The sequence below is a fragment of the Trichoplax adhaerens genome, genomic scaffold, assembly GCF_000150275.1.
Source record: "Trichoplax adhaerens TRIADscaffold_24 genomic scaffold, whole genome shotgun sequence".
NCBI lineage: Eukaryota > Metazoa > Placozoa > Uniplacotomia > Trichoplacea > Trichoplacidae > Trichoplax > Trichoplax adhaerens.
The window spans coordinates 747024-763208 of NW_002060965.1; the positions used below are offsets into that span (position 1 = coordinate 747024).

At 30.9% G+C, this 16185-nt stretch overlaps 2 protein-coding genes across 2 annotated transcripts; one reads left to right on the forward strand and one right to left on the reverse strand.

The window, feature by feature from the left end:
• Positions 1 to 3866: 3866 nt before the first annotated feature.
• On the forward strand, positions 3867 to 4892 carry TRIADDRAFT_61507 (uncharacterized protein; the record flags this gene model as incomplete). The annotated part of the gene is made up of 1 exon (XM_002117402.1): positions 3867 to 4892. The coding sequence occupies one exon, from the start codon at positions 3867 to 3869 to the stop codon at positions 4890 to 4892; it is 1026 nt and encodes a 341-aa protein (XP_002117438.1).
• A 7184-nt stretch (positions 4893 to 12076) lies between these two features.
• TRIADDRAFT_61508 (uncharacterized protein) lies at positions 12077 to 13591 on the reverse strand (the record flags this gene model as incomplete). Its single annotated transcript, XM_002117458.1, has 2 exons — positions 12077 to 12140; positions 12540 to 13591. The coding sequence occupies 2 exons, from the start codon at positions 13589 to 13591 to the stop codon at positions 12077 to 12079; spliced, it is 1116 nt and encodes a 371-aa protein (XP_002117494.1).
• Positions 13592 to 16185: the final 2594 nt, after the last annotated feature.

A 16185-nucleotide genomic window follows, 5' to 3' on the forward strand; every position in this document is an offset into this window, starting at 1 on the left:
CGTCATCAGTGTTAGGCATAGACCTGAGAAAGGTTCGGTCCGGCTCAAACCGTGATGATCTACAGTATACAGTATAACTTAGGCGTATAGAACATAAAGGTATTGAACGGAACCGAACCTTTCTCAGGTCTACTGAGCAGTGTTAGCCACCCAACGTTCTTGGTGGCTAGTAACAATAGTACTGTACTGTACCGCACTGCACACTGTAGACTGTACACTACTGTACTGTACTTTATCTTTTGGAGCGTGCTTGTAAACGGTACAATGTACAGTAGTATTGTACAGTACTGCAGTACAGTAGTTCAAATGACTAGTAAAAATGTCGACGTAACATTTTTTCGATCAAAAGCCATTTCCTGTCTCCTCCCTCTTTTATTCAGTAGTCCCTGGTAAGATACCGATGATTTCGTATTATAAAATATGGCATGCTGCACTGTATACTGTATACTGCAGAGTATGGCATGTCGAAATTTTGTATTTTAATGATATTCGGACATCATTTTCGCCAGCGTCTTTGCAGTACTCTATTAATAATAATAATAATAATAACGATCAATCGGGCATAGAGGTGCGCGAACTCTCTTTGATGCTATACTGTCTAGAAGCGATATTTGTTCTTGATTGAGACACTACAGTATACAGTGGACACTATGCAAACAATGCAGAAATCGGTAATTAGGTAAAAGGGTGGGGTGGTCGAACCAGCGACTGAAAAAAAGAAAGAAACGGGACTACCAACGATTGTCGACTAGCTACACCAATAATTGGGAAGTTGATTAACGATTTCACTCATCATTTCAAAATTATCATATTCCTGTGACGGCATACTATACTGTCCGCGATTGAAATTCAAATACTAACTTATGATTTTTTAATAGTCTTGGTAGGCTGATTATTATACGTACAGACTACGGTACAGTACTGGTCATTTCTACTATATCGTGTATTTCTGCAACGGCACACAGTACTGTACTACAGTACTGGCGACTGATATCTACAGTACAGTGTACGGTAGTACTGTAGAATGACCGGAAAAATGACAAGCCTCAAAATAAATATTAATATTATATTAGGGATTATTATTATAATAATTAATTATTATTTTCTAAAACTGATGGCCGTTAGCTTTCCGATTTCTTCCTTCTTTTTTTTAGTAATTCCTGATCGAATTATCTGCATATGCATGGAAAAATTGCAGATTGTAGTGTTCTGTTAGTACAGGCAGAAACTTCTATGAGGAAAACGGGGAATTGATAAAGTCATGGACTACTAAATAGATCAATATTGACTTAATAGCCCATGATACAGTAGTAAGCGAGTCAGTAGCATAGCGGTTCGCGCTGTGTACGCTCTTACCATAGTGCAGCTGAGCAGGTATCATATCATGTACTAGTGAGTACAAATCCGAGTTGACAAGATCAATAAGATGGCTAAAAAATTACCTTATGACGTCAAGGAGTAATCCAAAAGGATGAAGGACATCCAGCATTTTTCTAGTAGTCCCTGGTTAAACACTGCTCTCTGCTTTACAACCTTTAGAATTCACTTCCATCCTAATATGATGTCAATATCTTTAATTTCCACATCCATAGCGACTTGTGAATACAAAGGTGGTGCTATGGCTGGACCAATTTAGTCATTTTTGGGGGAACAATATATGACATATACTCTTATAATCAATAAATAATAATAATTATAGTAATCAACAGTCATACAGTAATAGTTACCCACTACAGTACTACCTAATAAGTTGAACTCTTGAAACACTAGCAATGAATCGTACCCTTCATCAAGATTAGATGCTCATTTACAACACCCCTAATCATCAAATATTCTTAAATGTTGAACCATGATAAAGTTCAGTAATCCTCCATTCTACTTATTACAATTATAAAATGAAGTTGAAGATTAATTTTAAACAAGTATTCCCGCTTTAGAGTACAAGCATCGATTGTTTAGCAGATATGAAAAGATTTTCCAATTTAAAATTCACACATACGCGATGTTACTTCACGTCACCAGTTTCAACAACATTGTTCTGAAGGAAAGTAAAGGGACAACAGATCAAGATTATGGTTGATAAATAAAAAGAATAACATAAGAAATCATTACTTTGACACTCTGAATGTGCCCCAGTTAAAAGAAATCTATGCTATCGATATAACTTTAGAGTATCGCTTACTTTGGACGAAAACGATACGCTGTAGGGTAGAATTGCGTTTCCCTAGTAATTACAATTCTTATTAGCTGCTACACTAACTCCAATAAAGTCTACGATTAATCCGTTAGTAATAAGCTAAAACACTATAAAATTTCCAATATCTTCTTGAGATCATTTGAAATTTGGCAACATCAAAAAAATCTGAAAGAACGTTCCTGTATATGAATAATTAAACTTTGGCAATTATGCAAATTCCCTTCCCCTTCTTTAATGCACATAGGTTAGTTTTAAGATCCCGGATTGATCACATATCCTTCGTATTTAGCTCATAATTATGATCGACGGTATCTACTCATTTAAAATAGATTGTACTCTCTCTTAACATCTGCTGCTAGCTTACTTGATGCGTTCCTTAAATAAAATGGGATTGTTGTACAGTGGATAGATAGTATCGTCCAGTCTCTATCATCCCGTTGATTATAAATGCAATGAAAATATAGAATTATAGTTAATTCTTAACTATTCAGGATTACGATGAAATTTCAGACACCATATTCCATACTTTACATTTAAAACGCATTCATCATTTCATTTTCAGTCAAATACTCGTACTATCAACTAATTAACTTTAAATAACCTCCCTCAAAGAAAATATTCATTTCCTTTATATCCTCATACAACACATTGGTATCATTATGCTCATTATTCGGGCATTAAGGATATTCATATTTAAATTATATTAATTAGAGAGGAATAATATCTAAAGTAGCAAAACGATAATGCACTTTGTATGATAATTATTACGTGCATTGTCTGAGTAAATGATTTCATTTCTAAAAGTTTAAAACGTTTAAATATACTTAAATGGTCATATTACAATTTCATTATCGTTGTGATAAGCCATAAATTGCCTCCATTCTTTTCCATGCTTCAGTAGTAAAAAACATGGCATATTCTATTTATCAATTTAATGCTTTTTTAACACTAAAAACAACATATTTACGATTACCTGTGGATACATATAAGAAAAACTTTTATATCATTGCTTGGCAATACGTTAAATAGAGAACAGTCTGCATATAATGTTTCCTATTCATAACAATTCATTACCATATTACTTATTTGGAAAAAAGTAATTATATAATTATTTAAGGGCGTGTTATAACTATTGACTTGGATATATGCTTTTTTCATTATTTGTACACTGACCACTGACCAGTAAAGAAAGCTATATTAAACAGTTGGAACAATAAAATAGTACTATATTCGCATAGAAAAAAACGAAGTTGATTAATGCTACTGAATAATTAAGGCACTACCAAGAAGATACCAAAGGGGTTTCTGTAGTAAAAGGATTACTTAAGGGCAGTCTAATATAACCTAAGCTTGATTCGTACATCTTCCATTATAGTATATTGAAGCTGTTAATTGGCTGTTTCTTGAAGGTTTAATCAACGCTAGCTTGTGAATTGTCTACAGTCAATCCAGAACAAAAAAATCAATTGGAATTATTGTCGTTAGACAATTTCTTTCTTCAACCAACTACTGCACTCCTTAGTTCACAACACCAAGTAAATTAAGTTAAAAAAAAGCAAACTTAGAAGGATATCCAACATTGATATAACAATTCGATAACGTCCGTCGTAATTTACTAAGATTCAAATCCGCCATTGGCTATCATGGTAACGTTAATATAGTAGCAGCAATGACTGTATCCATCCGATATATTATTTCATCGTCTTTAACACTTCTAACCAACATTTGGCTACTCCAATTAATCATTCGACGCCCCAAGCTGAGGAACTTTCGCAACGTAATATTATGTAGCGCTTTAATTACCGATATTGTTTTCGTTTGTGGCTATATCATTCCACGTTTTGTTCCCTTTAATGAATATCCTTTCGATGTTCGATGTGGCCTTTTTAGTCGTCTAGGCCAATGCCTTTTCCTATCCCTTAATATTCATGTCTTTCTACTTATCGCTGAAATCTATGTAGCTATTAGCCGTCCATTCGCTTTATTGGGTTTAACATTTAAAAAAGTGGTGCTAGCTTCTGTTATGATAACATGGACCATCACACTTGGTATACCAGTAACATTTCAAATATATATCGAAATCGCCAACGTGACATCTGCAGCTAATAATATTTGTTTTGAAACAGTTTATATATTATATCAAGTCTTTACAATATTGGTTACAAGTATATCAGTCATAGTCTTGCTCATACTCTTATTTTCATATTGTAAAATATATTCGGTAGTGCGAAAATTGAGTCATAATATGCGACGATTAAGTGGATTAGCTAACGATGATTTTATGGTGACTAGTGATAGCTCTAGTAATACACGAAAAGTATTACAACAAATTGTCTTCGTTTTTGGATTTTACTTGCTATTCTTAGGGCCATTTTTCGTTATTTGTATTATGAATATCTTTGGCTTAGCTAGTGTTGTTACTCTTCGTATTGCAACCCAAATCGTCCAGTACATTTCCTTCATGTTCCCAGTCTTTCAGCCTATTATCCTGACTATACAAAGATCCGATGTTCGTGAAGAAGCAGTCCGCCAACTCAAGTATTTATTTTGTTGCATTAAATCAGCTCATAGAAACGCTTACAATAAGAGCTTTTCATCATCGACCAGAAGAGTTACACAAGAATTTCGACACGATCTAACAACATTAATCGCCTATTACTCACAGGGTTACACGATCAGAGAATCCAATGTTTAATATCGAAACGAAACGTATCACATCTAATTAGTCTTGAATCTTTAAAATCTCTTCCTTCCTTACTGCAATAATAAAGCAACATTGTCGATCAAAAGTGAAATTTGAAACTTTATTTAGATGATGTTATTCCATAACAATCGCGAATTTATGGTTGATATCTAGCATCGTTATTCTTGAATTTATGTAAATGTAAAAATCAATGGGCTTCTAGAAGTGCTGTTAACAGTTGCTATGGCGAAATACTTTATTAGCAACTAAAAACTTGGTCTATGCTAATAGCTTATTTATATTAAATCATTATTTCTAACCATAACGGAATACTTATTGCTCGAATTTTACACACAAATATATGAAGTATCAAGTGAGCTTTCCAAATTACTGTTGGCAAAGATTGATGGATTACTAACACGCATAGCGTAAACGATCAAATCAAAGTTGTATCCTTGAATAAAATTTAATCCAACTGTTATATTAAAATAGAAGTTGGCCTGCAATTATAAGTCATTATATATATATAGAACATTATATATATAATAATAAATCTCAAGAATACTACAAAAAACGATTAGTCATCATCCGAGACAGTCTATCTCATCAGTGGCCAGAGGAATTCTATCAAGATCGGAATAATTCGTATTTATCAACATGAACTTGTTTTGTAAAATGTAAACAAGCACGCATTCAACACAACTAAGTCATTTTCATAATACTTACAATAAAATAATCTTAGGTGGCTAAAATGAATTTATGTTAAGATAACATTGCTTTTGTTATATCATGCCAAGCTACCGCAAATAACACACCCAATTGTACCTTTAAGGGGAATTTTATGTATCTAAAGCCGAAGAGAATATCATATTGGCATGGATTTCATGAAGAATGAATATGTTACAAAGCTGCAAAGCATACCGGTTTAATAAATAAGTTAATATGCCGGTGTGTAATAACTTGGATCACTATCGCTATAAAATGACCTAGTCGGCCGAATAACTGCAAGTGCAAATTGTTTCATACCAGTATAACCGAATCTACAATAATTACTGCTCTGCCATTGCTACCAATATGAACTTAATTACTTAGACTTCTTGCTATAGTAGTTTATAGCAGTATTAAGTACTGCAAGCTTCGAAAAGTGTATGCATAGGCATATAAGTTATTTACTGTTGATTGTCTTTCTTTCCTGGCAATGGCTAAGCCAGTTTAGATCATTTAATGTATAATTAACAAATTAGGCAGAATATCAGGATTGAAGTCAAGAGTTGTGCACAATAAATTAGTATAAGCTCGAAGTAAGTTTAATATTATTGTAAATCGGTAATCTTATTCTTTACATCAAGAATTTTTTTATATGCTGTTATTGTGATTATATATGTGTACTATTGTTACTATCTTATACATATAATAATAGCCGTGGTAATGCTAATAAGCTATTTTATTCTAAATTTTTACATTTAGTTATTGCTATATCCAAAGGTTTTCTTTAAGGGCTTATATCACAATGTATCATTAGATGTTCGTTAAAAGTGTAATGGTAGTGGATACAAGATCATTAATCATGATTTCAGCGATACTTAATGTTATAAAATGAAATTTAATTAACTAAATTGATGAAAAGTTGCAATTTCATAATATAACATTATGTAAAATCACTAACTCTAACCATATTAAAGTTTCCTTTCTTTCTTCTCTAATATACTAGAATAATGACGTAAATTTGTAGATGCTGACGATTCTTTCTAACCATTGTGACTTACCTTATTTATATAATCATCGTATTTTAAATCTAATTTGCAAAGTCTTAAAGACTTTTCACAAATTGGATCCCAAAAACTACACTAAAGAAATATTACAGTGAAAATTTTGTCTCCTATATAATGTTAGGAAAAAATGGATAATTTTATAGTATAAAAATTGACAGTATGTCAGTTGTTCTTAAATATCAAGGCATCTACCAATCTGATATTACGAATACCAAAATAAAAAGTCTTTTTGGATATCGTCTATACAGGAAATTGTCGTATTTGCATGAAGCTAACATAAAGAGTTATTTTATTCTTTTTGAAACTTAAATTCGGCAATATTTTCGTTAAATGATGGTTAAGATAGGAGAGAAAAGGTATAATGCAAACAGAAATGGAAAGATTTATTTGGATGTCTTAGTGCGTAAATACTTAACTACACCCTATCAACGCGCTACGCTATGCCGGTATATCACGATTGTGATCGAGATCGCGTTTACTTTACGAAATACATCGACCTTAGTAGTTATTTTACTCAGTAAAGGTAAAGTAAGTATACGACTTCTTATTATCTCGTATTAATAAATAACAGAACATAATCTATAGCCTTTGATGTAGGGTAAAGTCAACGTATATATATAGCATAAGACATTACTTACTCTCTTGAATTGCAAATCTAGTCTATGTTTCGACTACTCTTGTGGAGTACTCTAAACCTTGTGATCATTTTTATTCAATAAATGTACGACCGCGTACATATAATCAATCTATATATGAAAAGTACCAATACAGTATAAACGTCATACAAAATAAATCATTCTTACTTACTACGATTAATAATTACTAGTACAAACTAACGTCGCTTTGCTGACGGTTTACGATAATGTACTTATTTGTTAATAATTAACAGACGGTATTACCATTCGCCATTATTTATATCCCGGTAATAGCCAGGCACTGCTATATTCATAGCTATGCTTGTAGAATACTACTTTTCAATAATGCATCGACGGATGAAATGCTATATTAAAATTAGTTAACGGTCCAAAGCATATTATGATAACTAATGTACGGTGATGGACATACCAAGTTAAGATTAGCAGGTACTGTAAGATATCTGCAGTGCGATACAATGTCCTTAGTACTGTGGTCAATTCTATACCAGTCATTATAATGTGTCTAAGGATTGCTTGAGTATGCAAGCAAAGCTTTCTCTGTCAATAACAAGGTCTTCTCTATCTAATAACAACCGTTATAAGAAAATGTAACAATCAAAATGGCTGTGACCAATCATTATAATGTGTCTAAGCATTGCTTGAGTATGCCAGTAAAGCTTGCTCTGTCGATAGCAACCGTTATAAGAAAATGTAACAATCAAAATAGCTGTGTAGAAAACTCTATAAAGATTCTATGTTTATTCAATTTTTATCAGAATATTACATCAAATCAAAATTGAAAGGCCCAGTGGCCACCCTTAGCGATATAACGAATACTATTTTAATAATCAGTACTCTGCAGAAATTACTACCGTAGAGGTATTCGTTTTGCATGAAGAAATCTTGAGGTAAAAAGTACTGTAAGAATCTTATACTGATCTATTGAAAAGAACCCATAATTAGAGTCATCAAACAGTAGTATAAATACCCCAGCGCTGCTCGTTTGCAGAGAGGGTGGGTGGGATAAATTAGTCAACCAATTCAATACTAACGCTACATAAATTGTAAATTTATAGAACAATTTAGATAAAAATTATTTGCTTATACTCGTTTCACTTAGCTAACTTGTTATAGTGTAATAAAAAGTCCATAACTTACACATGGTTGAACCAACTATCTAAAAGCCTTGATACTCGGATGATGAATTCTAACATATTATTATTAAAATTCATAAATTTCTATGTAGAGAATATATCACTTATATAATACCGGATATTTAACTTTTGCACAGTGTTTATTTGCTAAAAATAATCATAGCTTTAAGAGATAACTCATCGTTATCAATTATTTACATCTGTCTGATAAGATTTAATTTAAATTTCACACGCCTACCTATTGTACTTATAGAACATTAATGTGTTCGTCTACCATCATTTAGATTACTCCTGATAAAATAGCACCGTCAAATATCAAGTCGATCCATCAAGCTTTCGACTGCTCAGTACAGTCTGAAATGCTATAGTATTGTACCTTTTAATATTACATCAATGATATTTCACAAACTTTGCCGCTATTTGACTAGATGCAACTATTGTAGCCAGAAACGAAGTACACAATATTGTACAATGTTCAATTTAAGGTGATAATAACGGTAGTGCTTCTTACTGTGCAACAGTAGTAATTCGTAAATTGATAAAATAGTAAATAACCTTAGCGATTACTAAAGGAGTAATATTTAAGAATCTGGTACAGTATAGGTCGGATAAATGAACAGGAACTGATTAAATGCTTGATCAATAAAGAAAAATAGGATATAAAAAAATAAAATTTCTGAGAAATTTATAAAAAGTTCAGTCAAGAATACTGTACTAGGAAACTCTTGAAAATGGCAAATAATACCACTGCGTATTATAGAGAAAGCAGTTCCCGAGTTTATTAAGGAGACTTGTGGAGAAAATTTTCTGCTTCTCTTTATTATCGTAACAAAGATAAAGTGAGAGTTTACATAATTTTACAGTGCCACATTTATAACAATTATAAATAGCAGATTGTTTATTATAATCATGATTGCGATGTTAAGATTAATACAGTATATATCTACACATTTATTGACAGTGTCTATGAGCATATGCTAAACAGCATTAGCGTATGAAAGTATTCAAAAGAAAGGATAAGCTCCGCTGCTTATTTCCCAAGATAAACAACACCAGTTTGTTTTGTTGAAATCAATCGATTGAATAATTAGTAGGTTAGGAAATTATCGGGAAAGTACGGTAGAAAACAAGACGTAACATAAAATAGAAGGTGATTTTGGATTGTGCAATTAAAATAAGAAGATTAAGGTAGATATTCTTTTTTTATTATAAATTAATTAATACAGTACTATAGTCGATTACAAGCTGGAAGGATTACAGTACTGGATAATAACCTTGGGGCATTGCACCTGCGTTGATATAGACAACAAAACATTAAATCTGGCGGTAATACATAACAATGTATAACATATATACTTGAAATGTTACTATTCTATTTAGAAAGAGAATGATTAGGCCAGTCGCTATATGGTAATATTGACTGATTTTTATTCCGTAATTGGAGTTTATTTTTATCCAATGCTTCCGCTTGGAGTTCAAAAACCAAAGCGATTACTTCCAAATGATGGTCATTCACTGATACTAACTATGCATTCATGATCGTTACGATTTTATGGCTAGAAGGCCGAAGGAAGTTAATTCTCTAATCATGAATCAAATATATTGCGAATAAAATTTTATTCCAGTAGTAAGTATCTTATAATATCACACACTATCAATTAAATTGTGTATCTGACCTGATTGAAAAAAAATTTAATTAATATTTAGTTGCTACCGTTTTTGCTGCAATTGTAATTTTTAAGCCAATTAAAAATTTATAGGTAAACTTTTAATATTAATTGAATAGAAATTTATCGCTGAAATTGCAATTATTGAAATATTCCTAACGTTATCATTCAAATAAGTGTAAGTAGATGCAGTAGTACGACATGAAATCTAAATCAATTAGCTTAACCAATACAAAGAGCCAGTATGTCATGGCATGCCGAAATGATGCCATTAACGTATATATATCAATTAATTGAGCGATTATAGGATTTAACTGTAAAGATTTTACAGATTATGATTTATTAAATTCCGATTTTATGATGTACTATCGATCGGTAGAAATAGATATCATAATTTATAAGTGAAATTCAATTATAATCGTACAGTACAATATAATAAAATGCTGTTTACAGCATAACATTGGTATAAGCCTATTATTACTCTGGCATTTAGATGATGTGCATAATAATTATTTTGGATTGTTTTCAAGTATTAAGAATTCAATTTTATCGAATGTATAATGTATACAATTTAATAGCTAGAGCTGATTATATGATATAATAAAGTACCGATAATTACTTATGGTACATTAATAATTTAGGGTAACTAAAATAAGTCAGAAAAGAATTTGCGAACTTAGATATTTAATACATTAAATTCTTACATGTTTACAAGAACAAGATAACATAATAATTCGTTATTAGTTTTCGGCCTTCAAATGTATTTATTTATAGAGATTCATAAATTATCTTATCAGCAGATGATGCTTAGGTGAATCCGTGACTGATATTTAGTAAATAAGACATTGACCAGATGTACAGATTATTAAGTATCTTGTTCCTATGTTAAAGCTATTCGCTGAAGTATTATTCATAAATGGATCAAACACTATTAAGGGCAGAACGTTATAAGGATATAATATTAATTAGTATTGTAAGAAATCACATTTATACGGAAACAGTAGTACAAACACTATTACAACCAATAATATATATCTGAATGATAGAGATACTGGTATAGACAACTAAAAGCACCTATCAAGCAGAATATACCTAATGGAATTAAATGTCATTAAGCTAATTATAAAATTATGTCAACGGCAATTCTATTGCTTAAAATATAACGTTTGATACCCTATTATATTAATAATAATGTATGTGAATGGAATAATAAATTATTGTCTGTTTGGGAATACTATCAATATAAGTACGGCTTTGATGCAATCATAATTATATTCAAGAAAGTTTACCTGACCAAAGCGCGTAAAATTCATGATAATAGACAGCGCATCTTTTTGCAATTAGAACAACGATTACCTTTGTGCAATAAAGCTTTTATTAATTGTATACGAAAAAATCTACTAGCATATCCTTGGAGCAAAAGTTAGTGAACTTAAATTTTTGCCTGTAGCACTAAAATTTCGTATATTTTTCTTTCATCAGATAAGAATAATCGAAATTTTAGCTCTAATCGTTATAAGAAATTAATTTTAAAATTTCTGATAGAACAATCGCAATAAATTGCATGATTTTCTTAAATTTTTAAATTAACCACCGTTGGTTCATGACCGACTACAAATAAAAATTATATCATTATGTAATAATCTAGATTTAATATATAAGCATACAGTCATGCGAAAAATCGCCACTCTACCATTATAGTGTTTAACAGAGAGAATCTGATAAAAATTACTGGAACTGTCTTACAGCATTACAGCTGGTAGTACAATCAACGACGAATCACAAGTCATATTAGCTATATTGAAAGAATAATCCAAAGCAGTGCAGTAGCTAACACGTAATCGAAAATTCAAAATTTTTTGCATTAAAATGTCTAGTATTTCGACGTCAGTAGATTATAAAAGCTATGCACAATAGCTAGATGTAATGAAGAAAATTGTTACGATTGATTATATAGTCCGCATAGACTTAAACTGGTGTGATTTTGCCCGTTGATGTAGACGAGGCCGATAGCGGAATTGACGGAAGGGCTCTAAAAATAATCAATAGCGTAAGAGAAAGATATAAGATCGTAAAAATAAAGCAATTCATCATTTTTTGATTAATCACACTTTTATAAAAGCTGATATTGCAGATAATATTAGATTATACAGAAAAATGGCATGTTCTTAGGCTTCTAAGCAAACTATATAAAATTTCTTATGGCGATAAAGGATATACTGTACGCAAGTACAAAATTGCAAAATTTTGTTTGTCTTTTCATCATTTCAAAACTATCTTAAAGGCAGACCATGGATATCCGGTATAGTAATTATATTTGATTTTATAACATATAATATTAATTGTGATGCGTAGTATCAAAGATACAGTAAACGTTGATGCACACTAATTTAAATGTTTTAGTAGTTTTAAATTGAATAAGTGCACTTACGATATCAAACGACCGCGATTTTCGGTTAATTCACGAGATCTTGATTTATGTAAATATTTGGAGAAACTGCTCCTGGCTGATGTTAGATCGGTAGCTGCGGAAGTCGATATGTTTAATTTCGATGTTTTTATAAGGCAGTCTTTAGCAGCTTCCCTCACATCGGCATTAAAATAGGCAAAAAGTAATGGACTAATAGCTGGATTTGAGAATGCTAGAATTTGTAATGGCCGCCATATAGAAATTAAGAAATCGTTCATATCCAGTCTTAATATCAAGTAATAAGTTGTATAAGGTATCCAACATAGGCAAAAAATCCCGACAATAATGCTGACTTGAAGGAGTGCTTTCTTATTTTTTTTCTCAGTTATGATCGAATTTTTAGTTCTAAGATGATTTCTATTCATAGTACGAACAATCCATACAATTCTAGTATATGTAGCAATAATAATAATCAAAGGTATGTAAAATAAAATAATAAATACGATATAATAATAAATAGTTTCAGCTAGTTCATCATTGGAGCGATTTGTACATACTTGATTACTCAAGTTAAAAAATATCATAAAAGGTATAAAACCAGCTAGAGTTGAAAATGCCCATGATATTAGCAATACTATAATAACATTACGTTGTGTTATTAAAGATTTATAACGGAATGGATATACAACAGAAAAATAACGTTCCAAGCTGAGAATGCACATATGAAAGTTTAAATTAATAAAAAATGATATGCCAAATGTAAGACTTAAGTTACAAAACAGTGGTGATTTCTTTAATGTACTAGCTTCAAGAACTTGCCTGGGCACTAAATATAAGACAGCAATTAAAATAGCATCTAACGACATACTAATTAATATACAATTGGAGATAGTTCGAAGGCGTTTTTGCAAGGCGATAAAAACAAGTAGAATGGAATTACCAACAGTAATAAAGCATGCCACACAGAGCCAAACTACCATTACCCAAAGTGGCCTTGGTGGTACTGGATTTCCAAGGGTGCTATTAGATTTATTGGAAAAATTGGCGAAGCTGGTTGTATTGATGGAAGTCATGATTAGATGACTTTATGTAGTTGTTAATTATTCTAATGGGGAAACTGATCGTCTGATTCCACACTGATAACAATAAATAATGAAAGAATCTTTTCTTACTATTTCTTCTTCCTTTAAACCTTGAGACCAAGATGATAGCTATAAATTACTTACTATATCATCAAAATGATGGGAAAACAATTTCTTTTGTAGTATTAGACGGAATACTTGTCGGTGAAATAGAATTCGATGATATAGAATTGGTTTTTATCAAATGTTAACTTCGTACTGTATATAAATATTGAAAGGATAAGATTTACTACTTTAATTTAACGAAGAATTTTTACACAACAAGTCTGACAGGCTCCGAACCATCGAATGTCAGAGAAGAAATGAGGGCAGATAGAAAAATCACTAGTTATAATAGATTTTGATTACATACAATTTTTTATTGAATTATTCAATTTCTTTGGAAAGTAATAACGACTGCCATATTCCTTTATTGTTGACGTTATTTTGTTGAAGGTATGTAATGGTGATAGTCACTTCTATAGGTGCGATTTCATTTACGTTTATATTATATCGTATTTTACCAAATACGTTTGTTATTTGATCGATTAATCAATGGAAAAAGCTAAATTAGGAGTAAATAAAGTCATGTCCCACTTTCAACTATGTAGAACAAAGCGATAATAACAAAGAGTAAACTATTCCAATGGTCACGAAATTCGTTTCCTCTCCTTAAATTAGAGAAGACTTGTATATATGGATGGACGCATATATTGTAGGCATTTTCATCATGTTATCCCCTACCTAATGCTATCTTCTTTATCATTAGTATTACCTTTCTTCTTGATCAGTAACCAAATAAGAGCTGAAAAAAGCTAATTTATTTTGTTTCTATTTGTACAATACCGTAACACTCGATCGAAAAGGAATAGAATTGAAGAAAATATAGGATTTTTTCGCCAATTTTATAATGGATTATTATTGCATCAAAAGTGCAACTTTATGCTCCAATGATAGACAAATCGTCCGTTGGAAAAACATTCATCAAATCCAATCTTTTCTACTTTGCTCTACTAGTTTCTTTATCATTAAATGATGCTCATGTTTTGATTTTAAACTCTTGATCATAAATAAGAAATGAATATGTTATCGCCTATGAAAAAGTGTACTCGTAAAAACAATCTAATTTCAGTAAAAGGATAGTAGAATTTACTTCGTATGTAAATAAATAAATCAATTTTTAATTGTTGCCATCCACAATATTCCTCTTCATTTACAAAAGCCGTGAGAGAAAATATAGCCTATTCGAGTTAAATTGATTAGGATTATTTAACGATGAGTAATCGACCGTAAGAACTTAGATGTCAAAATAGAAAGGATATTTTGGTATAGTTTAGTTTTAGATAGAAATGGTGCATATTTATATGAGTTTAGTTATACAGTATTGTACAATAAATTGTCTGACAATGTCTATATTTTAATGAGATATTTAAATCATGATCTATTTCTTGTGATTAATTAACCTATAGTGCAGTGCAACTTTACGATCTAATATTGTAAATTGAAAGATTTTCTATCATTTTATTATCTCTAATGTAAATAATATATAGGCTAGACACATAGAATAAAGTACGATATAATTTTCATGCCGCTATCATCATCACTATTAGAAAATATTATTCGTTAAGTCGAGCTACAGCGATTACTATTAATGCAAATTACTCATTATTAAAAATGGAAAAGGTTTAAGAACGGCTATGTATCATACATAACTCGAAAATTAACAATTTCTTTCCATTTACGTTTTTGTTAAATCATTGACTATTATCATTCATTGGGATGAAAGATCATAATACGTCAATCTGATTCATTACGTGAATGAATTAGATTAAATTTCTGATGGTAAATATGTTGAGTTTAAAAAATCAAGACAATACTTATCTTTTTATTGACGGTAAACAGTACTTTTCTGTTAAAAGAGTTGAATAATTAATGGACCAATAGCCTAATTGAGTGTATTTTTGGACGAAATAAAAAAATTTTTACCCTTAAGTGTTGGATTCAACTTTCTTGGAGTTCTAAGAAAAATGATTGAGGTAACGGTAATCAGAAATGATCGTGTTTAATTAATTTGATGATATTGTATTTATATGCTGTTACAATTATACTAGGAACATAAAATCCTGATTAACTGTTAAACTGATCTTTTGAACTGAATCACTGTTATCGTTGTCATTTGATGTTACACATATGTTATCCAAGGTTACACTTATTCTATTCAGTTTATTTTTGAATATAAATACAATTTTGGTCTAAAAATACGCCATTCAATTGGGAATGAAGTGCAACTTAATAATTATATTCTGGAGTTATTCTTGCGTATTTACTGGTATACGTGTATGATATTAGTCTTCTAACGTAATTAAAACGATACATTAATGGTTGGGCATAATAAATATAAAATCCCGTAAGACATGGATTTATGGTTAACTCACAATGAGCTCTATAGCCATAGTCTATGACTGACGTTTAATTAGCGTAATGTAATTGTAATGAATCTGACATAAAATATCCACTTGTATGGCGTTATAGGCGGAAGCAAGCCT